At 45.6% G+C, this 26,590-nt stretch overlaps 1 protein-coding gene across 14 annotated transcripts in view; it reads left to right on the plus strand.

Annotated features, from left to right (window-relative positions):
- SPECC1 (sperm antigen with calponin homology and coiled-coil domains 1) overlaps positions 1 to 26,590 on the plus strand; it is a 167,322-nt gene that overhangs the window by 97,477 nt on the left and 43,255 nt on the right. For 6 of the 14 annotated variants that reach the window (XM_037880578.2, XM_043531150.1, XM_037880577.2 and 3 more), the window contains 4 exons: positions 1,177 to 1,355; positions 17,531 to 17,676; positions 18,475 to 18,575; positions 23,426 to 23,507. In XM_037880578.2, the coding sequence (XP_037736506.1) occupies positions 1,177 to 1,355; positions 17,531 to 17,676; positions 18,475 to 18,575; positions 23,426 to 23,507 (508 nt within the window). Of the gene's footprint in view, positions 1 to 1,176; positions 1,356 to 5,552; positions 5,636 to 8,263; positions 8,467 to 9,021; positions 12,720 to 17,530; positions 17,677 to 18,474; positions 18,576 to 23,425; positions 23,508 to 26,590 lie in introns of those variants that run through there. The other 8 variants (XM_027820094.3, XM_043531152.1, XM_027820096.3 and 5 more) reach the window with 6 other exon arrangements.

Consider the following 26,590-nt stretch of genomic DNA (forward strand, 5'->3'; position numbering starts at 1 on the left):
CAGGGCTGGAGCACCCGTGGAGTCGGCGCCTAAGGCACCACTTTTGGCCTGTTATATTTCAAAGCCCTTTTAGAACCGGTTGTCCCTCACAGAACAACCGGTTCTAAAAGGGCTTCTAAATTTAACAACCGGTTCTAGCGAACCGGTGCGAACCGGCTCCAGCTCAACAGTGCCTCTACGTCCACGTGAAGCAACATTTAAGAGGCCCAGAAGATCTGCCTATTACATTAGCATTTAAGAAACACATATACTACAAGCAAGTAATAATCCTTGGCACCTAGGTAGCATGTTACATTTCAAAGCTATGTACAAATATTAACTAACTAATATACAGAGAAGAGTTTTTAAATAACTCTGCTACTGACCATCACAACAGGCAAAGCCCATTTGCTGCTGCTGATAGAACAAACTTGCTCAAGTTCTGTTACCAACCTAAAGATGACGTGTTTCTGTCAAAGTGTCTGTATTCCATATAAAAAACCGTCCCAGGCCATCAGTCCACATGCAGATGTCCTACTGACATCACTAGGACATTTATGTTGAGATATGGTCCTTCGTCTCCAGCTGTGATTTCCAGAGTAAATATATGCACAAACCAAAAATGCTGGAACTGCCAACTTCACCTGATACCAGAATATCAGAGCATATCCTTTCTTCTTTATTCAATTCCTTTCTCCTCAAAGAAGGGGAAGCAGGTGTGGCAGTCAATGAGGGAGCTGAGGAATAGGATGAGTTTCTTGTAATTTGCAGTGGTTTAGTCCAGGTCTTCAGGACACTTGTGCTTCTTTCTCCATGAACTTCCCCTGCTTTGGGATGGCCAGTGCTGTATAGCTGATGATGGGACACGAAGCAGAAAGGAGCTCATCTTTCCACAGCAATATCTGCTCTCTAGTGCTATTGCAGCCCTAAGATTGTTAAATAAGTGGATAATGGTAATAAGTACTCTGATTTCCTTTTCAGATGGAAAAGGTAACACAAATTAGTGTCAGTTCTTTTTCTGGCAATCCTGTCATTACCAAATGGCACATATCTACTGCGACCTCAGCGTCATCATGAATCTCTGACATGCCACAAAAGTCATCAGTGATCACTAATAAAGTGATTTCCAATGTGTGATGTGTCCATCTCTAGTAGGGACATTCCTACTCAGCCCATATTTGTACTTGCCCTTTCTAGGAAGATACAGAGGAGTGGAGGCGTTTTCAAGCTGACCTGCAGACTGCAGTGGTGGTGGCCAATGATATCAAGTGTGAGGCTCAGCAGGAGCTGCGGGTGGTGAAGAGGAAGCTCCAGGAGGAAGAGGAGAAAAGTGCCAAGCTGCAGAAGGAGCTGGAGGAACTGCAGGGCAGCAGCAGGTCAGTCGCTCACGAGGGCCGGGTCCTTGTCTCTATGGCAGCAAATGTGCATGCAGACGGTGCTTTGGCTCTAACTTTGCATTGACCCAGATGCGTATGTTGTCTGTTTTTAATCCCTCTGGTGGGTTTTGTCTTCTTTTAAGTTGTCTCTGGTTTTGTCTTTCTCGGGTGCTCTCCAGTTTCCTCAACTGGGCCGTGAGTGCAGGCTTTGTAAGGGTTACCTAATGACTAGATGCCCTAATGTTTGCAGCTGTTTGTGTGGATGACAATGATCTTTATACACAGATGAGTAGGATTAAATAAAGTGGTCACCAGTATTTATCCTGCAGCTTTGTCCTTTGGACTCTGTTGTGCAGTGTATTATTGCCTCCATAATTGACTGCACAGTTGGGTTAAGTCCCTTGCTGTTTTGCAATGACCCTAGGATGGCTCAACATATCTCATGGGATAAGCTGAAAATTAGCTACCTATGTTGAGATGAGAACCTGGGTTGCACTGTTGTGGGCAAAAATAGGGACTTGCTGGACCTTTGCGTTCTGCAAGTCCAGTACATACTGACTGAATGGTTGATGAGAATATTGGGAAATCCTCACCCTGGGCAGCAAGCCCTTGATTGGGATCCCCTCTTCTGACCCCCAGTTTTGAGCTTAGTGGAATGATCTGAGTCTGATCCCTCTGTGAAAGTTAAAATTACTTCTGGGTGAAATGTTATGTTGTGAGAACATTTAGGGTACAGTTGGGATAGTCTGATGGGCTTCAGTGTTGCTAGATTCAAGTTAGTCCTTCACCCCAACCCTTGGATTATCACATGCACTTTAAAATAATCGAGAGAGATGCCACGTGTTCTGTGAGCAGTATACACTGTGCTCGCTCTGGAAGAGGCAACCACTTTGCACGTAAGGGCCAGGTGTGAGTTATGCAGTAGGAGATGGAACCAACTCAGGGCATTGTATCAGGGTCTTCATGCAGTGCAAGATATTTTGTGAAGCATCTTTCCTTCCAAAAAGTTTTATAGTGCTAACTAGTACAATTACAGAACTGAATTGAAGGAACGTTGGAAATGAAGGGGTATAGGAAAGAGGGCTGAGATTTATAAAGAGGGCAGTACCACATGCTCCTAATTCACTGGCACAGGCAGATTCAGAGCTGCAGAGGTTATATCTGTACAGAGCCAATGAAAAGAAAGCTGCACAGCTAACGGAGGTAGAGAAGGAAGTCACTTACCAAAAATATATACCAGGTTTTCCCTGCTTCCCTACACCCCCACTGAATCTCTCTTCCCCAATAAGTCCATGTAAACTGAATGTGGCAGCCATTGGAATACAGTGAGTTCTGCCAGTTCTTTCAGGGGTAATGCAGTGAAGCTTGTACTGCTCATATTGTCCTGATATTTACCATGCAATAGCTTCCGGAGTAGCCATTGCACAGAGGAGATGGGATGGGAGTGGTGAGGGATCAGGGAAGGCTTTGTTGGGGAGGGTGAATCACAATTCCTGCCTTACATGGGCAGAAATGTTTTTTAAAAGAATGTGTTTAAGATCCAAGTTCAGTAATGGGGTCCCTGATATGTGTGGAATGAAAAGCTACCAGCGAAAAAAATTTTAAAACAAAAGGAAGACAATCAAATTGTCAGCCAAGACTCTCATTCTATGCTCTGTGTTTTCATTGCTAGTGTTAATGGCATCACAGATGCTGAGAGCAGGATGAGGAGCATAGCTCCCAGTTAAAGCTGGGTGAACAACTAATGTTTCAGTTCTCTGGAAGTTCTGAACAATGAAACAAAACATTAAACCAAAAAAACCCAGTTTCACTTTCACCAAAACAGAAAATTGATAAGTCGATCTCAACCAAAATTGTTATCAGATGAAATGTTCCAAAGCACTAGATTCACAGAATAGAGGAGGAAGAGATGGTGATGGTGGTGCTGTATTCCTTATTGCCTTTAGCTCAATGGTAAGGGCACTCCCTTGGCCTGCGGGGGCCTTGGTTCAATTCCTCCCTCTGCCTGATATGGAGCAGGCTTTTGAATTTAGATCTCCCCCATTGCAAGGGAGTGTCCTAACCACTGGACTGTGGGATATTCTGGGGCAGGTCTCTCTCAGGCCTAATCTACACTTAAAATTTAGGCTGACATAGCTAAATCCCTGAGGGGTATGAAAAACTCCACTTCCAGATTGATGTAGTTATGCCAACCCTGACCCCGAGGGTAGACACAGCTAGGTGTCAATGCTTTTGTAGAGCTAGCTACTGTCGCTCAGGGAAGTGGGCCTACGCCAGTGGAAAAAACACTTCCATCAGCATGGGCTGAGTCTACTATGGGGTTATGTCCGCATAGCTCTGGCGCTGAAGGCATGCCGCTATACTCTCTCGCATGCTGACGCTGTTGTACTTTAATAGTCAGGGCCAGAGAGAGAGAGTGAGAATCTCTCTGTACCTGGTTTTTTATGGCACTCACCTGGGAGATGAGTGGCTCAAGTTCCTGCTCCAGTGACTATTGGATCATTTATACACAGTGCAACAGTTTCAACAAGAGAGACCAAGGAGACCAGCGGTTCGGGCACTCTCTCCTGCAGAGCAGGAGACCCAAGTTCAGATTCCTGTTCCACATCAGGCAGAGTGAGAAATTGAACCTGGGTCCTCCGTATCCTAGCTAAGTGCCCTAACCGCTGGGCTAAAGCTTATAAGGTGGGCACTGCCCCACCACTTCCTCTTCCTCCTCCTCTGGCTGTTTCTGGAATGGTGTCTAAGGCCCAAAAATGAACATTTTGGCCAAAAACTATTTAGTGAATTCTTGTCATATTTGCGAATAGTTTCAGATCAACTGAAACTGTATTTCTTAGTAAATAAACTATTTGAAAAATTCTACCAGCTTTCCTCCCTGGCCTACTTTAGACCTTAGTCTTGTTGTAACCGTGAGAGTCAAAGGAGGTCATGGAGGTACAGAGTATTTCAGTTCCCATCTAAAGAAAAAAGTACTTTGAACGCAAAGGTAGGGTAGGAGAAGGCTTGTTGGTTTCAGAAGTAGGCTATTATCTCCCACGGATTTGGAATGTGGCTGCATTGTTATAGCTCTCAGGGTGAGGTGTATCAGAGCCTCAGTCAAGTATGCTCCTGTTAAAACCAGATCCCTGTAATTCATACATGCAAACATTTCCAGGAGGAGAGAGCGAGACAGGCTACCATGCCTGCTGTGGGAATGATAGGAGCTTCCAGACAAGGCAGGAAAAGAAATTTGAGTCTAAGCCAATTCCCCAATTACATGCTTTCAATTAAGAAGTCAATTCTGTGGTATGCTTCATATATATATATATATGGCTGTCTCTGTTCGCCTGTCTGTCTGTCTAGCTTCCTTGTTGTACTACTTTGGACATGACACCTGAAATACATTCTGCAGTGGACAACATAAATTTTCTTCAAAGGGCAGGTGCCGAGCTGCGATTCATATCCTCACTAGTGAAAGTTTCTGCATCTGTTACCCTCTTGGTGTAATAGATTTGAATGGGGATTGCTCAGTGTCCCAGCATAGGTTGTTCTAGCCAGAACTGCAACACAGAATGGCATGTAGGAGCCAGAGAAGCCATTCTAAATCGGATCCTAAAACAGCTGGCAGTGAAATTTTAAAACATGTACTGACTCTTTATTAAACCAGTCCCTGAAGTCTGTGGGTCTACTGCTGCGAACTGGTGTTACATCCCAATTACCCTCACATTCCTTTGGCCACTGTCCATATCCAGCAACACATCGTCTTTTACCTGAAATTTGTGGAGTGAACTCAGTATTGCTCCAGTCAAAGTCCCCAAGGGCCACTGGCCAGAACCAACACTGAATTCTATTCCATGAAGTGACTTGTAACACATGCGAGGCACTAGCAGAACCAGACTGGAGCATGTGACACGTTAACAAGATCTATAAAATATCCCTCACGTTAGCTAATGCTGAGCAGCTGTGCATTAAGCAGAATGTCAGACGATCCCCTGTGAAAGTTTCCTGTCTGATTTTAAGCTCCATTGGAGAAATGCACCTTCCAAAGAGTTTGGTGCTCAAAGGTTTTTTTGACAGTGTTGGAACCCACATCATAAACCAAACTGAAGCCAATTTACCTCCTAAGAGATACTGGTCGTTTTAGTATTTGCCTGTGGCTGCCTGAGTTCCTCACTCCAGCTAAGTTTGGTTTCACCTTTACATTTTTCTAATCAGACAAAGTCATTTTTGGTTCAGGAACAGCCAAAGAACTTGCAGAAAATGCCCTGATGGGGTCATCAGAGTCCGTCTGAATGAAGGTAAGAGCCTCTCAAAGGCGTCTTTAACACAGAGTAACTGTCTAATTCTGTGATTAAGAATGCTGGGAGGTGGGAAGGGCTGGACAATACTAAGGCAAAGAAATGGGGTGTGGAAGGGAGAAGTTCACTTAATACCCTGACCTGAAATAAATCTTAGTACTTGTCCTAAGAAATACCAACTGAAACATACAAGTCATAGGTTTGGATTGGAGCCTTTTCTGACATTCTATATGCAGATTAATAGTTTTTCTCAGGCATAAAAAACACAAGTTTTACAATACACTGTTGTACAACTCTCTCTCATCCACTCAGAATGTCAGTTAGTGAAGGTCTCACTTCTGTTAGCTGCTTTATAATCAGAAATGTCAGCAATGGAAAAGACCTGCTAGATTGAATCCATAACACTCACAAAGGAAGCAAGGTGCTGTAGGAAGTACCTTAGGCCTGGTCTACACTAAGGGGGCGGGGGATTGATCTAAGATACACAACTTGGAAGTCGACGTATCTTAGATCGACTTAGAATCACTTACTTCGCGTCCTCGCGGTGTGGGATCGACGGCCGCCGCTCACCCGTCGACTCCGCTTCTGCCTCTCGCCCTGGTGAAGCTCCGGAGTCGACAGCAGAGCAATCGGGGATCGATTTATCGCATCTACACTAGACGCGATAAATCAATCCCCAATAGATCAATCACTACCTGCCGATCCGGTGGGTAGTGTAGATGTGGCCTTAGTTTAGTGCGGCCTGATTGACCTCCATACACACTGACATATTCCAGGCCTGGTCTGTTAATGCTGTGGCTAGCAGCAGTGTAGGGGTGAGACATCATTCTCTTCGTCATGCTGGTGAAGTTACCCTGCCAGCCCACATGTCCTGCTGCCTGCACAATGGGGGGATGATACCATATGCCTCAAACCAATCCCATGAGGGAAACCTTTGGGCCAAGAGGACTATTCTGAAGACCGAACAGTTATTCCCACAATTAAAAGAGCCACTTTCTAGAACAAGAGAGATCTAACTAAGTGACTGAAAGGCAGGTGAAACTGAGGATCCTGTTCTCTCCCACTAATTTGCTTCTACCCTTCCTCCTGTAGCCATGTCTCAAGTGCCACAGCATGGCAGTGTTAAATGCACGATCTCCTGGAATTAAGCTTGTAATCTATGTGTATTAAACCTAATGTCAGTGTGTATGTGCTGATGTGCTGCTCCTTTGTGCCTGTGTTTTGCAGCTGTTCTGTCTTACAGAGGTTTGCTCAGATCACTCTGCTCTCTCTTAAAATGAGAGAAGGGGGAATTTCGGATGGAGCCGGGTTGAGCTGTTTAGTATACTCAGCTGCTCTCCAAGTGTTTTGGGGCCAAAATGAGATTATATCCCAGTCTTTTTGGTGTAAGAAACCTGAGGCCAGGTCCACCCTATAAACTGACATTGGTATAACTGCATCGCTTAGGGGGTGTGAAAAATCCACACCCCTGAGTGACGCAGCTATGCCAACATAGCGCTGTCTCCACTGGGGGTTATGTCAATGGGAGGGTTTCTCCCGTTGACATGGCTACCGCGTCTCAAGGAGGTGGATTATCTGCGCCGCCAGGAGAAGCTCTCCTGTCTGCATAGTAGCAGCTTCACTGAAGCGCTAAAGTGGTGCAGCTACAATGTTTTAAGTGTAGACCTGCCCAGAAACAGAAGCCCTGACTGGAACAGAGACATTGCAGTGCCTGGGCAAGTTCCCGTACACAACTTGACTCAACAGCGCAAATTGATTAGTAAAGGGAAAGCCAGGGAAATTCTCACATACACACCCTTTAAAATATGTTCCCTGGCTCTGAATGTTTCATTCCTTCAGCCAGGGGATGCATTTTTTGCAGTATCGTTAGCTAATCATGTCCTTGTGCAATATTTATCTTTATGTGATTCCTAAGATTAAGCAGATTCAAGAACTTTTTGTGACTTCCCGTTCATCTCCAGAATTTCACAGCTAAAGCACTGATTAATAGAAAGCAAGAGCGGTGAGCCAAACTGACCCTTCTCCCTAATGGGTATGCATCCCAGGGGCAAAGACAGCAGTTCAGTGTGGTAGCTATCCCACTGTGCAACTGGCCACTGGGTGCTTTGGGAAGGGTTTGCAATGCCTCATTGGGCAGGCACAGCGTCACATGATGCAGTTTTCCCAGTCCCATTGTTCCATGGGCATCCTACTACATTGCCAGCTGCTTTTCAACTGAAACGTAGGGGGAGAGTGTGACAGGGAGTGTGTGTGTGTATGGAGTGGGAGAGAGAGACTGTGTGTTTTTGGGGACAGAGTATGTGTCAGCAAGCTGTCTTGTAAGTTCAGACAGCGGCAGGAAGCAACCAGTCCTGGGGGAAGGGGAAACCCCAACATCAGTCCCCGCCTCCCTCTCTGGGCTCTCTGCACAGCTATATATATCTATAGAGAGCGCGCGCGCTCTCTCTCTCTCTCTCTCTCTGTCACACACACACACACACACACACACACACACACACACACACACACACACACACACACACACACACACACACACACACACACACACACACACACACACACACACACACACATTCAACAGCATGAGCATTGAGCATTCCACGTTTAATGGTTTGCTTTGTGTCCCAGAGAAGATCAGCACAGCTGTCAGAAACGGTGCTTTGAAAGGGGAGGGGCGCATGTCTCCAGTTCAAAGCAATGAGCAGAGCTGTCACTAGAGGCATTGTGAGACCGCTCCGGAGGCCAGTTACAGAACAGAAAGCAATCAAATGTCTACACTGGCAATAGAGCACTGGAACCTCTGCGCAAATAGCCTTACGGCCCTTGTCAAGGTGGGTTTTTTTACAGAGCTGCAACTCAGGAGTTTCTGCGCACAAAGTGGCTTGGAAGTGTGTATGCGTCTGCAGTTTGAGCGGAAAAAGCTGCTTTACTGCGCAGAAACTTGCCAGTGTAGACAAGGCCTAACTTTTCTTTGTTTGATGCTCTGATCAATGCCCCAAGTCAGTAGTATCCTAAGTGAGCAGTGGGTGTATGTGTGCCAGTGCATAGAGGACATTACCTTCTCCTCAGTTTTCTGCACCATTTATCCTGTTCCGCCCCAAAGGAGATCTTTCCTACACCAGCATCTGTGCATTGAAGGAGACTGCATGAGGGGAAATGCCAAAGAGTATACCTGGTGGAGGGGAAGTCTCTTGAATGCCATATGGCAACTCAGTCTCTGCTAAGGAGGTAGATGTAAGTTTGGTCCCAAAAGCATAATCAGTGCTCTGGCTGCTCCTTTGTTTAGAGGCAATGGGATGGTTTGGGTAAAACACTTACAACTGCACTTTTGAACTGTTGTATTGTTTTATATAACTCCTCCCCCATGTTTGTTTCTGTCTCCACAGGTGCCCAATCTCTGCCAGTTAGCACAGTCCTGGAGAGATGCAAAGCCAGGCCTGATCTTGCCATGACAGGGACACCTCAGACAATGCCTTCAGCCTGAAAAGGGAAGTTTCAATTGGAAAAAGCACCTCAATCCAAAGAGCCAGATTATTACTTCCCTCAAAAAGCCCAGAGCACTACAAAGTGTGAATGCAATTCAGATACACCTTTCCCCATGAGCAGTAGCCTGACCCAAAGGAGCCTGTCCCTTTGATTTCAACAGGCTGCTCTCTTCTGAAGAATCTTTGAGGTGGAAACAGCTTTGAATCCATTTAAACCAATTGAAAAGAAATCTTAGAAACCAAAACTCTTGGGATTGATCACAGGGATTTGGGGACTGAACCTATCCATTGACTGTAGTGGGGGGTGACTGCTTTTGCAATCATACATTTAAAAGTTTTGTAAAAAAGAGTTGTGTGTGGGTGTAGAGAGACAGGGTAAGTGAGGCCTGGTCTACACTGGGGAGTGGGATTGATCTAAGGTACGCAACTTCAGCTATGTGAATAACATAGCTGAAGTCGACGTACTTAGATCTACTTACCGTGGTGTCTTCACTGCAGTAAGTCAATGGCTGATGCTCTCCTGTCGACTCCACCTGCACCCTTCGCCCTGGTGGAGTATCAGAGTCGACAGGAGAGCACTCGGCAGTCGATTTATCGTGTCTAGAATAGATGCGATAAATTGACCCCCGCTGGATCGATTGCTGCCCATCTATCTGGTGGATAATGTAGACAAGCCCTGAGGTAATAGCTTTTCTAAGGGCATGGCTACACTGGAAACTTCAAAGCGCTCCCGCGGCAGCGCTTTGAAGTGCGAGTGTGGTCGCACGTGAGCGCTGGGAGACAGCTCTCCCAGTGCTCCTAGTAATCCACCTCTACGTGGGGATTAGCTCCCAGCGCTCTGAGCCTGTCCACACTGGCACTTTAAAGCGCTCTGACTTGCTGCGCTCAGGGGGGTATTTTTCACAGCCCTGAGCCAGCAAGTTAGAGTGTTATAAAACGTTAAAGCGGCAAAGAGTCCTATGGCACCTTATAGACTAACAGACATATTGGAGCATAAGCTTTTGTGGGTGAATACTTCACATGCATCCGCTGAAGTGGGTATTCACCCATGAAAGCTTATGCTCCAATGCGTCTGTTAATCTATAAGATGCCACAGGACTCTTTGCCACTTTTACAGATCCAGACTAACACGGCTACCCCTCTGATACATAAAATGTAAGTGTAGCCAAGCTCTTAGACCAACTTTTGTTGATGGGAGAGACAAGCTTTCGAGCTACCGACAGCTCTTCTTTAGATCTGGGAAAGGTACTTGGGGGTTGTCTACACTTGAAATGCTACTATGGTTCTCCTGTCAGTGTAGTTAATCCACTTCCTGGAAAGGCAGTAGCTAGGTTCTCTACACCAGTGGTTAGGTCACCTTACCTATTTCAGTCAGGGGGGTGGATTTTTCAGACCATAGCTTGGTCGACTTAACTTTTTGAGTGTAGACCTGACCTCAGAATGCTGCAGTTAAACAGGAGGTGGAACAGATTGTTTAGGGTAAGTCGTTAACACGTTTTAAGGGACCATTCAAAGTGAAGTGACCAGTTAACACTTCTGCTGTCAAAGGACAAAAAAGGAGGATAGGTGGGTTGTACTAAGCCATATATCCAGTGTCTTTGGGCATGGCTACACTTGCAGATGTAGAGAGCTTTGAGTTAAACCAGGCTTCGGAGAGCACAGTAGGGAAAGCGCTGCAGTCTGTCCACACTGACCGCTTCAAGCGCACTGGCGTGGCCACACTTGCGACGGCATTGGGCGCGGTGCATTATGGGAAGCTATCTCAGCACACAAGTGACTGCAACGTGCTTTTCAAATGGGGGGGTGGAGTGTGACGGGGAGTGTGTTGTGTGTATGTGGGGGGGGAGAGTGGGGTTTTGGGGGGCTGAGAGCATGTCAGCATGCTGTCTTGTAAGTTCAGACAGCAGCAGACCCTTTCCTCCCCCCCCAACCCCCCGTCTCTCTCTCTCTCTCTCACACACAGCATTCCACACTCATGGTTGCTTTGTCTCGGAGCAGGTAAGCATGCTGGCTGTCAGAAACGGAGCTTTCAAAGGGCATATCCGCATTCCTACAGTGATTCAAAAACAATGACAAGAGTGGCCACTTGACTTAAGGGGATTATGGGACATTTCCGGAGGCTGATCAGAGTGCAGTAATGCAACACCTCGTCCACACTGGCGCCACAGTGCTCCAGCGGGGGCGCAGCAAACGTTATTCCACTTGCCGAGGTGGAGTACCAGCAGCGCTGTAGCCGTGGAGTCAGAGCGCTCTACATGCCTTGCCAGTGTGGACGGTTAGTGAGCTAGTGCGCCCGGGGCTCCTTTATTGCGCTGTAACTCGCAAGTGTAGCCAAACCCTTTATTCAGTCCATGGTTTTTAGTGTCTAGCCAAAATATGAATTTAAGCTCCCAGGCTCATCTTTTGAAGGTGATATGCAGGTTTCCTTTAAAGATGAGAATTTAGAGGTCAGATATGGAGTGATTACTTTGTGAAAAGTGTTTGCCCACAGGTGATACAGTGTTTTTATCATTTTGTGTGTGGGTGTATAAGGGCTTGTCTACACTGGCACTTTACAGTGCTGTATCATTCTTGCTCAGGACTGTGAAAAAACACACCCCTGAGCGTTGCAAGTTTCGGTGCTGTAATGTGCCAGTGTAGACAGTGCACCAGCGCTGGGAGCTATTCCCCTCATGGAGGTGGGTTTTTTAGCACACTGGGAGGAGCTCTCTCCCAGCACTGTGCCACGACTACACAAGCCACGTTAAAGCTTTAACGTTGCCAGTGAAGACGTGCCCTAAGATGTAACATGTTATGCACACACATTATGTAATATATATAATTTTATATGCATATCTATTTTCTAATGATTCCAGGATTTGCATGTGGGTGTGAGAGTCAAGTGTAGATTACATATGAAGATTAGGTTGCTGCTTATTCAGTATAAACTGCCTGGGTGTTTGAGGTTTTGGATGCAGCATTGACAATGGCCTCACCACTAGGTGGCAGCAACTGACTCGTGTGGCACAGAAGTCAGAAAGAAGCTGGCTGCAGCATATCCTCCTGTAGATTTCTATTCTTCCAGATCAGGTGCAGCCACATCCATGGGATAAAAATTAGCTGCTTGTCCTGGACTGCAAGCAGAGGGATCCGAAGGAAAAGCAACAGATGTTTCCCTAAAGGAAAGTCGTTCCCATCCTCTTAACTCAGGTGAAGTATATGATCAGGAGAATTTGCTTGTGTCCTTCCTGACAACTGAAGACACTGGGAAAACTTTCCTGGATACCAAGGAGAAACTGAGAAGACAATCAGAGATCACTCCCCTGTGGGACTGGAAGTTCACATTTTGGCCCTACGGTCTCCACTCCTCCTTTGGTTGAGAAGACCTAGCAGGGCCATGGCTTCTGGGCAGCAGACTCTATGAATGCTAAGAGCTCTCATGACTTTGGCATGACCCATGCCACTGTGCCATGTTCCATGCCACTGTGCCGTGTTACATAACTGTACGCACACTTGTGTTGCCTCTCTTTATTATCTGTGCTGGCGATTGTTCAGTGTTTTTTTATATGTTTAAAAAAATACATGGAAGTGCAAAATAAATGTGTAATTGTCCAGAAGTGTCTGCTGCCTGCTCCTGGCCTCTTTTCTGTTCTGCGTATCAGCAGCTGTGTGTGCTTCTTTTTTGTCTCCCTTGCAACTGAGGAAGAGTCACGAGTCACTTTGTAACCACAATGCCAGGAATTGCAGCCACGGAAACCCTGAGATCTCTCAGGCAACAGAATAGTTACCCCCAACAGAGCTGCTCAGTCTGTTTCAAAAAAAAGGAACCGTGGGGTTCAGAAATGTACAAACAACACAGTCCCGCATTATTGCTGCTGCTTTCCCCAAACGTATCCAGCCTGCCTAGTCCCATAATCAACACGCTAGCCACAGCAAGGTTGGCACCTTTCTGACTCGCTGTTATTCATGTAATCCAGACCTGAAGAACAAACACGGTGACCAGCTGTTGCCAGTGAGCTTTCCTCTAATGCTTCAACTATCTCACCCTCCTGGGGAATCAAGTGAAGTGATGTAAAACTGCTCATGTTCTAACTCCCCCACAGCTGAATAGCTCTGGCTTCCTTCTGGAGCTGCTGCACTCCAGCGGTGATAACTGTGTATAACATTTCATCCCATGTTTTCAAGCAATGCAATAGCAGTAGGTTGCATTTTGTTTAAATTTCCTCCTCTCTGTGCAAGAGCTTAGTTAATATGGCTCAGACTATCCAACCAGTCTTTTGTAAATGAATGTTGTGTTCTGGGGGTTGTTGTTTGGCTCTTAAGCTATGGCTTGGCATTAATCATGCTGGGTCATGTTCTCATGCCATCTTTCTGAATTCGTTTGCTCTTGTGAGTTGCACTTCTACCTCCTTAAACTTAAAGGCTTGAAAAGTCTGTGATTTCTGTTTGCCAACAACAGTTTGGAGTATTATTATTTATATTACTGTTTCGCCTAGCAGCCCCAGACATGGATCAGGATCCCATTATGCTAGGCCCTGCACAAACACTGAACAAAAAGACAATCCCTGCCCCAAAGATGCTACAGTCGAAGTGTAAGACAAGATGGATACAGGCGGATGGGGGAGTACAAGGAAACAATGAGACAGTATTGGTTAGCATGCTAGGCAATGGTCTCTGCACACCAACAGCCTAATAATTGTAGACATCCCTGGAAATGGGAGTTTTGAGGAGCGATCTGAAGAAGGGCAATGAAGTGTCTTTGTGGGTGTTTATACAGAGCTCTTTCCAAGCAGGAGGGGAGTGTGGGAGAAAGCACAAAGGTGCTTTTTGAAAATGTAACAAGTGAGGGATTGAAGCTGACATCATAAGCTAATCAGAGGGAGGAAATGACCTCTCCATACTGAATAAGAGATTATAGGAGCCTGTCTCTCTCTTTCTCTCCCCCCCCCCCCCCACTTTATTAATTTTGTTTTCAAAACTGAAAAGCAGTGAGCAAGTCAAACCAGGATGGCCTGGGTGACGTGGTTAGAAAGAGTCAGTCCCAAGCACGAAAATATCACCATGGTGAGATTTCCAGCTGGGGAGACCTCACCATCGCAGCATGGTGATATTTAGTCATCCCAGAAACTTATTTCAGGGCATGTTTAGAGGCTAAGATCACAGAAAGTGTTCAAACAAAATCAGGCCAGCTTAGATATTAGTGTCTCAGCATTTATCCAGTTGAAATGATAGTGTATTTGAGGTGTGATGTCTCAGCAAACTTCCTGGGATATGAGCCTTGGGATAATGTATTTCATATTTAATCTCATTCTGGAAATGTTTATGCAACCAGAAGATCCCCTGAGGTGAGCTAGTGAATGAGAACTTTAGCCCTGCTCTGACTTGCATCCCGATCCGTGAGATAAGGCTTAGGCAAGCCACTAGGGCTCTCCTATTGATGGCCCTCACCCCTTAACATGTGTTCATCACTTCATATGTTTCCTTTTTCCTCTGGGTAGAATCTACAGCGAGCTCCCATAGCTCAGATGCGGCTTTGGCTCACTGAGCCATACCCTTGGCTTGGCTTTATCCTCAAGCTTTATTAACTTGCCCAGAGCTGTGTATACAAACTGCGCAAACTTTACATTCTCTTTCTACCTTGGAGATCATGCAGGCACTGCATAATGGTCTCATTCATTATTTCCTTACAGAGAAATGTATTGAAATGGTTGGTTGACCCATTCCTACTAGGCATCCTTCAGCGGAAGTCCATGCTTTCCCCCATATTTCATTAGCTGCAGGACTCCTTTTAGCCTTTGTGTTTTCTTACAAATGAAGTCCAGATGCTGCTGTTGATTTGTTGTTGGTGTTTAATGAAGCCATGAGGAGCCTGGGGGTGGGAGAAGATTTAGGGCTAATCATCAAAACACTGGATCCCTCAGAGCTCAGTGAATCTCATCCAGCTTTTCCTTTCCTCCTCCTTGGATTAGTTGGAAAATGGAATGAAATGGCTTTTCTCAAGCCATCTGCCTCCGCAGGCTCCTCCTGGCTCACAGGGAGCCTGAATGAATTAGCAAAGAGGTAGCCAGTGTCTGCTTACAGACAGCACCTCCTTGAGCATGGCCAGAAATAGAAGCATGAATCATTCTTTTTGCTGTCATTCATTGACACCCCCTAACTCCCTTGCATTTTGTAGAAACAACTCTGATGCCAAAAGGAAAATAAAATAAAAAGATTGACCCCTATTTTTAGCCCAGCAGGAATCATGCAGCCCTGTAGGCACTTTCTCCAGGGAGTTCTGGCTCCATTCTTGTGCTGAATTCATAGCTCTTTTCTTGTTTGCATAGCTCTCTATTGCCAGCCCACTTCTTCAATGGGGGAAGCAGTGGTGCCCTGGGACCTGCAGATCAGTCTGCTTAGCTTCAACAGCTAGTAAATCATGAAAACAATATAATAGAGACTCTGTTTGTAAATAGCTGGCCTCAACCATCTCAGCCAGCTTTGCTGAAATATAAGTTAGTTGTCTGAGGTCAAAGCTGGTCTGGGGGGTGGGGCTGCCAAGAATGTACAGTCAGCTCCTGGGCAACCCCCAATTAGATGAATAGATTATAAAACCAGAAGAGGCTATTTTTATCATCTAGTTTGGCCTCCTGCATAACACAAGCCATAGGACTTCCTTGGATTAATTTCTGTTTCAAGTCCAATAGCTGTGGTTGAACTGAAGCGTATCTTTTAGAAAAACATCCAGTCTTGGTTTAAAATCTCCAGTGATAGAGACTCTACCACAGCCATTGATAGGTTGTTCCAATAGGCAGTTACCCCCACTGTTTAAAAAACAAAAAAAGGAAAAATTGTGCCTTTCTAGTCTGTCTAGCTTTAACTTCCAACCATTGGATCTTGTTATACCTGTGTCTGCTAGACTGAAGAGCCTTCTATTGTCATATTTCTGTTCCCCATGTAGATGAACAAATCAAACTGTAACCTTCTCTTTGATAAGATAAGTAGATTGAATTCCTTGAGTGTCTCACTATAAGGCACTTTAATCATTCTCTTGGCTATTCTCTGAACCCTCTCCAGTTTATCAACATCCTTTTGAATTGTGGACACTAGAACGGAACACAATTTTCCAGTAGCAGTCACACCAGTGCCAAACACAGAGGTAAAATAACCTCTTCACTCCTACTTAATATTCCCCTGTTTATATTTCCACGGATCACATTTTCCCTTTTAGCCACAGCATTGCACTGGTAGCTCATGTTCAGCTGATTATTGACCATGATTGCCAAGTCTTTCTCAGAGTCACTGCTTTTCAGGATAGAGTCCCCCATCCTGTAAGTACCAGCTTACCAAATGATCCAGATTGCTCTATATCTCTGACCTGTCCTCTTCATTATTGACCATTCTCTCTGTCCTTGTGTCATCTGCAAGCTTTGTCAGTAATGATTTTGTTTTCTGTGAGGTCATTCGTAAAAGTGTCAAATAGTATAGGACCAAGAACTGATCCGCACGGGACCTCTCTAGAAACATACCTGCTTGAGGATGATTCCCAATTTACAATTACATTTTTGAGACATATCAGCCAGGTTTTAATGGTGATTTTGTTTCATTCTGGTTTCTTAATTAAAATATTGTCTGGTACAAAGTCACATGCCTTACAGAAGTATGTGTATTATTACATCAACACTTTTACCTTTATGAACCAAACTTATAATCTCATCAAAAAAGACATCTATTTCCCATAATGCATGTTGATTGCCATTAATTATATTACCCTCCTTTAATTCTTTATTAATCGAGTTCCATATCAGCCACTCCATTATGTTGCTAGTTTGAAAGAGGACTAGTTAATAGGCAACATTTCGGGGAATGGTATCTTTGGATGTACGTTAGGATTGTGGGGGTGAACAAGACAGAAAAGGACATATTGTTGAAGGTTTTTCAGAAGGGGGCAGAGGGAGTTCAGTCCTGGACCTTTAAGGCCTATGAAGCCCACCAGACATGGAGGTTGCTAGGCGGTTGCTAGGCAGTTGCTAGGCCACAACAGCCTGATATTCTTTCCATATGGGAAGGACCCAAAATTAGCATCTATAGGTGAGGATATGAGGACTCGAGAAAGGTAGTCATGAGTATAGAGCTTTCAACACAGGACTGAATGTCCGGAAATTCCAACTTTGTCACTGACTTACTGTGACCCAGGGCAAGTCACAACTTCTCTGTACCTTGGATTCCTTACCTGTGAATGGGGATGATATTTCTTGACCTCCCAGGGTGTGAGGCTTATTGCTGTGTGCTTTGAAGAAGAAAAGAGCCTAAGCATTATTATAATGGGAGAGTACATGATGGGGGCCTTACAGGAGACGGGACTTGTGCCTTCAGAAGTTGCTTTCTGTAGAGTGAATATTTTCTTGTGCTTCCTGTTGCCTCTGACTTTGTTCTGGTTTCTACTGTTCAGGCTGACAACTGAGGAGGTGAATTCTGTAGAAGCAGATACCACCAACCGCTGGCAAGGAGTCTATGTCAGCAGGGCATCACCCACTCCCTCAGAGTCTGCAGCTACTGTCAAGTCACTCATCAAGTCATTTGACTTGGGATGCTCAGGTACTCCAGCCCTGCACTCTGGGATAGGAGTAGGTTTTTTTTTTTCATTAAAATTTCAAATAGTTAAGCTTCAGCTGGCAAGCAGCTAATTCTTGTGACATCCGCTGCCTCATCTTGCATCCAAGTGGATATTGGTTTTAGCAGTGCTACAGAACATAAGAACTGCCAGACTGGGTCAGACTAATGGTCCATCTAGCCCAGTATCCTGTGTTCCAACAGTGGCCAGTGCCAGCTGCTTCAGAGGGAATGAACAGAATAGGATAATTTTGAGTGATTCATGCCCTGTTGTCCAGTCCCAGTTTCTGGCAGTTGGAGTTTTAAGGACACCAGGCACATGCGGTAGCGCCCTTGACCATTTTGTCTAATAGTCATTGATGGACCATCCTCCATGAACTTATCTAATTCTTTTTTTAACCCAGTTACACTTTTGGCCTTCACAACATCCCCTGGTTGACTGTGCATTGTGTGAAGTAGTACTTTCTTACGTTTGTTTTAAACCAGCTGCCTATTAATTTAATTGGGTGACTTGGTTCTTGTGTTATGTGAAGAGAGAAATAACAATTCCCTATTCACTCTCCCCACACCAATCGTGATTTTGTAGACGTCTGTCATACTCCCTTCCCCGAGTCATCTCTTTTCTAAGGTTTTCTCCAACTGATGCTAAAGTACATAGAAATGGATTGAATGCCATCAGGTCCTTGTTCAGACATGAGTGGTGGGAGAGGATGGGGAAAAGAACATCATGACCTCTTCTTTCAGACTGGTCTAAAATATAAATGTTTCCTTCCCTTCTTGCAGGGAGCACTGGGCAGAGTATCACGGTTCACAAGGTCCCAAGGAGCCCTCTGAGTGGAATTCCGGTGAGGACAGCCCCAGCAGCCGCCGTATCCCCCATGCAGGTACCAGAAGATCTTCCCTCTATTCAGGATTGGGCTGGGTGGTTGCAGGGCTTGCTATACCATGACGTGGCTTCAGCACATCACCATGCATGTGGCTGTAGCCAGGGAAAGGGGAAATGCATGTGCTTATTTTTTGTGGAAGATCAAATGCTGGAGTTCTAACAGGGTACAGGGATCAAAGTGAGCTCCCGTTTTATCTCCTGGCTGAATGTCCCAGTGGGTGGGTGTGAACTCTTTGGAATCCACTTCAGAACTTTAATCAGCATTGACCAGGAAAGTAGGTTTTGATCATTTAAAGTGAGTTAAGATGAACCTCAAACTCAACAAGGTATTTAGCATGTGTGTTAGGGAAGGGTAGTGAGAAGAGAGATGGTAAATGTTCCTGAGGAAGTATGCCCCAAGATATCAAATCAGCCTGTGGCTATTGAGGGCTGATGATGGTTGCTATGTTTTGATTTTCTCCCAGAATGCAACTCTTCTGGAATGTGGTGCGTCTGATGTCACTGCATCAGCCAGTTAACATTCTGTTGGTAACTTTCAGTGCTGTGATGTAACATTACCAGAAATACTGCCTCTGGGAATGGTGGGAAAGCAGACACAGTGGCATTTCACTGATTTTGGTGGTAGCATGCCTACCATATTATCACTAGCCTCTATCACTATATGCTATCTGTGCACTTGCATCATTTGCCTTTTTGGACCTCTTTGGCCAGTCATTGTTCTAGGCACAGAAATATTCCTGAAAGCTCTCCTGGGAGCATGTAAAGCATTTAGAGACCTCTAGTGGGTGCTTGTAGAGATGGCTTTGAGAACTGGCTCTTTACTGAGGTGTGACTGCAGAACAAGTATAAAATAATTATCCACCTCAAGCCAATTAGCCCCATCTTTACCAACCAATTGAAGTCCATCAGCTTTGCTCAGCCCACGAAGAGATGGAATGTGCCCTTGAGAATTGGATAAGGCCTGGTATCGTGTACCTACTTGTAATGATGCTGCCTCTGGCAGGACACTTCTGAGAGTATCAATTCAGGACAAATTGCTTAGAGCAGGGCAGTTACAGCCCAAGGCTGGGGTTTCTCCACTTCTAAGGCAAACCAAACCAGCCAGACAGAGCGGACTTTGGTTTTACCCCACTGGCTAACCGTAAGTCATACAAGCAATTCCCTTAGACACTCCAGTTTCCCAGTATCACCACCAGTGCCATTCGTTATGGGGACGAATGATTATGAAAACCAATACCCCAGTAAAAGAAAAAACGGTTCTCCCGATCCCAAAGGACCAAGTCCCAGACCCAGGTCATTATATAAATCAGAACTTACCCACTGTTGCCAATCCTTTAGAATCTAAAATATAAAGGTTTACTCATAAAAGGAAAGAAAATATATATGAGAGCAAAAATTAGTTAAATGGAATCAATTATATACAGTAATGGCAAAGTTCTTGGTTGAGGCTTGTAGCAGTGATGGAATAAACTGCAGGTTCAAATCAAGTCTCTGGAGTACATCCACAGCTGGGATGGGTCATTCAATCCTTTGTTCAGAGCTTCAGTTTGTAGCAAGGTTTCTCCAGAGGTCAGAAGCAGGATTGAAGACAAAATGGAGGAGTTTCCATGGCCTTTTATATTCTCTCCCTATGGAAGGACACCCCTTTGTTCTGACTGTGGAAAATCACACAGCAAGATGGAGTTTAGAGTCACATGGGCAAGTCACATGTCCATGCATGACTCAGTTCTTTACAGGCTGATGCCATTGTTTACATGTTGGTTTGAAAATTCCCAGGAAAGCTCAGAAGTGGATTGGGGTCTCCCAAAGTTCATTGTCAGTTACGTGTTTCTTGATTGGGCAAGAAGTTAACCAAATGCTTCACTGAGGCTACTTAGAATCAAAACACATTGAGATACCAGTACATAGCCAATATTCATAACTTCAACTACAAAAATGATACACACATACAGATAGCATCATCATCACCAGGAAATCATAACCTCTTTATAGACACCTCACACGGCAACCTTTGTACAATATTTGCTGCAAATACATAACAGTGGTTGCAACAATGATCTGTATGGTCACAGTTTATGTCAATAATGTCACACTACTCTCTTGCCTTCCCATATAGAGTAGGTTATTTTCTGTACTCTAAAGGACCATGACTGTGGTATTTGGTGTTTGTTGTCTACACAGACTACGCAAGGTTAAATTAGCTCAGGCACCAGGCTTGAATACTGGCAGGTCTCCTGCAAACACAGCCACAAAGAAATCAAGGCCTATGTCTCACATACTGGAGTGCTTTGACTAACTGATATAAAAGTCAGTTTCTCTGGTGACAAAGATCCTCTTCCCTCCTTTCTGCCTGCAGCCATTTCTCAGGAAATTGGAGTTTATTTTATGTCATCCGGCCCTGCTGGTGATTATGTAAAAAAACAGAAAGAAACTGAGATGGTCTTCTAGGTTGACCCAGCAGGGATATGTTTACTGGGAATCATGACCCAGTAAAAAAAAAAGGGGGTTAAATTATACAAGTAATCCCTCTCCCCCTCCCTCTCTCTGTCTATCTATTCGTCTCTGTCTCTCTCTTTCTGTTGGTCTTAGCTTGAGATTCATGTATCTAGAAACTCAGGAATGTAAGCTCTGCCACACCAAATAGGTCCATCTCTTTCAATATCCAACCTCGAGCAGGAGACCTGTGCCTGATGCTTTGGAGAAAGGTGAAACCCACTCCCCATTATGTGCCTGGCCAATTATATAATGTTGTGCATGTGGAAGAAAAATGGGAATTCCTTCCTGACCCTGTACTGATTTTCTTGCACCAGGAAGCATGAGGTTTGATAACCTTTGCATAACAACAGATGTTATTCAGCCTGTATTTTGTATTTGTGTGGATTAAGAAGAGAGAGCAGCAAGGATGTGAGAATCTAAACTCATCATGAAGAAGCTCTGAGAACTCCCAATGATTCCACTGAGGGATCTGACTTATTTACACATACTGGACAGATGTGTACCAGATAGATACTATAGTTGGGTCATATGGTGAGTTAGAGTCCTCCTTTTATCGAGCTGTCTTTTAGATGTCTTTTGTTTCTCAGTTTCACTGGACTCTGAACTGAAACAACCCTTCAATTCCCTGAATCTCGATACATATCTTGGCTACTTCCAGGAGAAGAGTGAAGTTTACAGAGAGTGACAGTGTCTTTGATCTGTGAGAAAAGGTCCGAACTAAACTGTCCATGCCAGAGCTGAGAGGTGCTGAGCACCTGCAGCGTCTGTTAAAAGACTGAGTAAGGACTTCAGGATTTGACCATTCCTTCAGATTCTAAAGTCTATTAAAGTTTTTGTCTTACTATGAATAAGGACAGCAACAAAGTGAGAGAAGGGCAGCTAAGATGCAGGATGGTAAATGCCTAAGTGCCCCTAGAAACCAACCCTGAAAGCAGGCAGTTCTAAAGGTCCATTGCTGAAAGATGCTGAGCACCCTCAATTCCCAGTGACTAAAATGGAATTTGAATGTTCTTGGCACTTTCTGGAATTGGGGTCTAAATCCCTGGCCCACTTCCTAGCAAAGAGGGTAGGAGGAGGCTTGTCTGGATGGCTGTCAGCATTGGAGCTGTTGGAGCTGTGATTGGAAGCCTGGCTGAAGCCTGAAAAAGTACTTAGTGAGCATGAGAATGTGTTTCCTTTGCAGAGTCAGGAAAGGAAATTAAGAGTGGAATTAAACAGGTGTTCTGGCAGCTTCTATCAATGCCAAGCTAAGTGGGCAGTTCTGAAAGCTGGCAGCAGGCCTGCAAGTGAAAAAGGAGCCCTTTTGTGTCTGGTTCATCAAGTTGGAGGTGAAGGAGGAGGGGCTGGGAGCAGCAGATGCTGTCACTTTGGGTCTGCAGCACCAAATTATCTCTGACACTTGATTACCAAAAGAAAAATCTTTGAAAAGAAGGGTCTGTCAACACAGCATTTTGGAGCCTGTGAGAGCAAGCCTCCCAGCCAGGGTCAACCGATTCAGGCTAGCAGGACTCGCAGTAGTGCTCTAAAAATAGCTGCAGAGACAGTGGTTTGAAGACAGTGGTCCCTCTGAAGCCTAGGGAGAGGGAGGGGTGCTTCAGAGCCCGAGCTGCAACTTCAAACCACTATCTCTGCAGTTATTTTTAGAGCGCTACTGCAAGCCCTGCTAGCCTGAATCTGTCGACCCTGGCTCGCTTGGGTGTGGGCTCCAAAGTGCTTTGTAGCCACACCCACAGAGGCTGCAAATGTTTGGGAGCCAAATATATCACTAACTGAAAAGTAATTTCCTTGGATCCTCTACTTTACTTTAATTTTGAATGGCCAGATGATTCAAGGACCACCCACCAAGCTCAGGTAGAAGTAGGTATCCTCCAGACACCTCATCGTCCAGGAGACAGAACTTTCTCCCAGGGCAGTCTGAGATTGTGGAATGAACTCCCGCAGGAACCAAGGTCCATCCCAGACCTTACCACTTTGTACTCCAAGTGCAAGGCACATTTCTTTGACCTTGCCTTCTCTAACATAAACACATGGCAACAGGTATATTTATATTAAATAAAAAATAAGACACACCCTGCCAAAACAAGACACTCCACGGCACATTTCTCCTCCTGGGGAGAGGATGGGAGAACAAAGAACTCATGACAGATGTTAGTCACATTGCTTAATCCACTGCTGGAAGGTGCTCAGGTACTATAGTGAGGAGCATGGTATAAAATGCTGAATAGAACAGAATACCTCTCATTCTCCTACTCTGTTTCAACAGTGAGTGAGTGAAGCTTCCTCTCCTTGATTGGCCATTTATCTAACGGTAACATTTCCTGATGAATTTGTCTATGCTTGCTTGTTTCACAGAGGCATACTGCTTACAGTAATGCAAACCTGCTCAGCAAAGGAGTCGACAAACTCACAGACCTTCCAGACCTTCCCCTTGCAGGTAAATCACAGTAAATGCACAAAGAATATAAGAGGCTCCTTTTTGCCTCCCCTTCATCAGCACAGCTCTTCTCTGTCCTTCCCCACGCCGCTGGGCCATTCTTCCACTTGGTATGTGCAACAAAATGAAATAGACAAGATCTTCAAAATGTCTGAACATTTGAAAGATCTTATCAAGTTCACTTAGCTGTTTCACTCCCATGTGGATTATAGCCTTTGGGGGAAAATGGTATGTCATGCCAACACAAACCTGCCCTCTTCACCCCAAAACATCTCTGGCACCTTCATAATCCAGCCAGTGAAACTGGAGATAATTGCATTTTGTGAAGCATGTACGGATTTGGGAGAAATCCAGAGCATGCCATTTGGAGGTTGGTTGGTTTGTTTGTTTAAAAATAGGTTCCAGATGAAACACATCAAATGGTTTCAGATCCAGATGCAGCTATTTAAAGAGCAATCACATCTGGGCTCTAAACAGAATCAATTTCCACAGTTCTCAGGAGATGCAATTGTTATTTCGTGCTCTTGTTTTTGTTCTCCTGTCACTTAATATTCTTTTCCACCAGTATTTACTTTTGATTCCTTCACTAGAGCCCCTTGTCTTGATTGTCTACTCCTGACTGGAGGTGTTGCGGCAGGATCTGTAGCAATAGCCATAGATTAATAGATTTTAAGGATAGAAGGGACCATTATGACCATCTAGTCCAACATCGCTGCGATACTGAAATGTTCTTTGAGGAGTGGAAACCTGATTTCTGCCCTTCCACTGGTAAGCTGATTTTCTGCAATAGTACTCAGTTAGCTCTAGGAGTGTGTCTACACAGCAACTAGATACCTGCGGCTGGCCCGTGCCAGCCGACTTGGGCTTATGGGGCTTGGGCTGCAGGGCTGTTTCATTGCTGTGTGGACTTGGAGTCTGAGCTCTGGAGCCCTGCCACGTCACAGGGTCCAACAGCCCTGGCTCTAGCCTGAGCCCAGAAGTCTGCACAGCCGTGTTCCATCTAATTTTTCCCATCCAGGTGCAGAATTAATTTTGTTATGTGCACCAATATGGAGGTGATGTGTCATACATCACCTCCATATTAGTGCACACAACAAAATTCATGTGGCGGGGATGGGGCCAAGGGCTTCAGAGTGTGGGAGGGAGCTCAGGGCTGGGGCAGAGGGCTGGGGTGCCAGGGGTGGGTGGCGTGAGGGCTCAGGCTGAGGGTGCAGGCTCTGGGGTGGGGCCGGGGATGAGGGGTTTGGGGAGCAGGCTGCAGCGGGGAGAGAGAACTCTCCCCAGCTCCCTCTCCCCGCAGCAGCTCCAGGGCTGGGGCTGCGGGATAGATGCCTCTACCCCAGCCACAGCAGGTCCAGGCCGGGGCTGGGGGAGGGGCGCCTCTCCCCCGACCATGGCAGGTCCAGGGCTGGGTTGGGGTCAGGGGAGGGGCGCGTCTCCTCCAGCCGCAGCAGGTCCAGGCTGGGTTGAGGCCAGGGGAGGGATGCCTCTCTCACGGCCACAGCAGGTCCAGGTCTGGGCCAGGGGCTGCAGCAGGGCCGTGCTGGGGCTGGTTTGGGTCCAGGGCTGGGAGAGAGGAATCTTTCCCTGCAGCAACCCTGAGCGCCTGTGTGGCTCTTAATAGGCTGTTGAGTGGCTGCACAGTTTAGAGGGAACTTAGCTGCCCAGCGATGAATCAGCTCCACAGCCTGAGACCCACAAGCCTGAGTCGGCTGCCCCAGGTCAGCCACAGGTGTCTAGTTGTTGTGTAGACCTACCCACAGAGAGAAACTAGAGCCCTGTCTTCATTTTCAGACTCTTCAAATACCCAGTTAAGATTCCACATTCACAATTCAAAGATGTACAAATACTGTAGCTGAACAACAAGCCTGGTTACAAGGAATATGGCAGCACAAGTTAACTTCAGAGCTCTGTTCTTCCTGCTGGTTTCTCCTGCCATGCAGTGGACTAGAGGGCAGAAGATACGATACCAATGGAAGGAACCGATTTTTCCTTAAAGTTACATCGACTGTGTTTCATTTTCTAGAAAATGTCTTGCCTGGGGGGTTTACCTGCTGCTCATCATTACAGAAGTTCACTTTCACCTCAACCAGTTATACTAAAACTGAACACCAGTCCTTGAAAGTAAATGCATTCCCCTTCCATAGCTAGCCACTGTATTTTATAAACTGGTGGTTGCTCCTTTAAAATGTCCATTTGAGCTGAAATTTCTTGAGTGGGGCAGTTGACAGCTGACCACTCCCAAAGCACCCAAAAGCCATTGCTTCCCTCCTCAAAGCCAGAAAGCCCTGGGGGAAGGTGACTGCTGGCACCCTGCAGGACAGATGATTTACTCTCTGAGCCATCTCCAAGCCAGTGGCATCAAATGAGAGCTGAGCTGTCATGAGAATACAGCAGGAGCTGGACGGGCAGAAGGAAAGAACACATGGAATTCATGATGGGAACCTGACCAAAGACACAACAGCAGCTTTATGTAATGTGTTGCCTTCAAACAACAAAGGTAACGCCTCCAGGCTGCAGTGTCGTGAGAAGAGGAATCTGCTGGGAGCTTGCTCAGCATAGGTCAGAGGATTTCAAGCACAGCTAGTGCATGCTGAAATGCTGCTTCTAAAACCACTCAGCTCAGTGTGGATGAGAGGGGTCTCTTAGCAACTTCAGTCTGAACTCTTGCCAAGGTTACACCGTCAGTGACTTGTCCTGTCGTGCCTGGGGTTGCTATGAGCTGAGGTGATGATGCACACTGTACTACAGCCACCACTGATGTACACCCAAGGGGCCCGTCTTTTATACGCTTTGGCAATGCTTGTATAGCTTGTTGTGCCAGGAAAAGGTTTGAGCTGAGCTGAGGTTTTGCCATGCTTAGGCACAACAGGGTGAGCCTCAGCTTTAACTCTGTGTGGCTTTCTTTCCTATGACCTCATTTAAACATCAGTGTTTGTATTGCCTGTTAGTTCTCAGATCCTGGCCACTCTGCTGATGCAACTCAGCATTCTCTAGCCACTGTATCACAGAGCACTTGAGAATGAGTCAAGTAGAACCCAAAGAGGAAAGGAACATTTTAAGATGAGACTGAAAGATCACAA

Source organism: Chelonia mydas, chromosome 17 (assembly GCF_015237465.2).
Source record: "Chelonia mydas isolate rCheMyd1 chromosome 17, rCheMyd1.pri.v2, whole genome shotgun sequence".
NCBI lineage: Eukaryota > Metazoa > Chordata > Testudines > Cheloniidae > Chelonia > Chelonia mydas.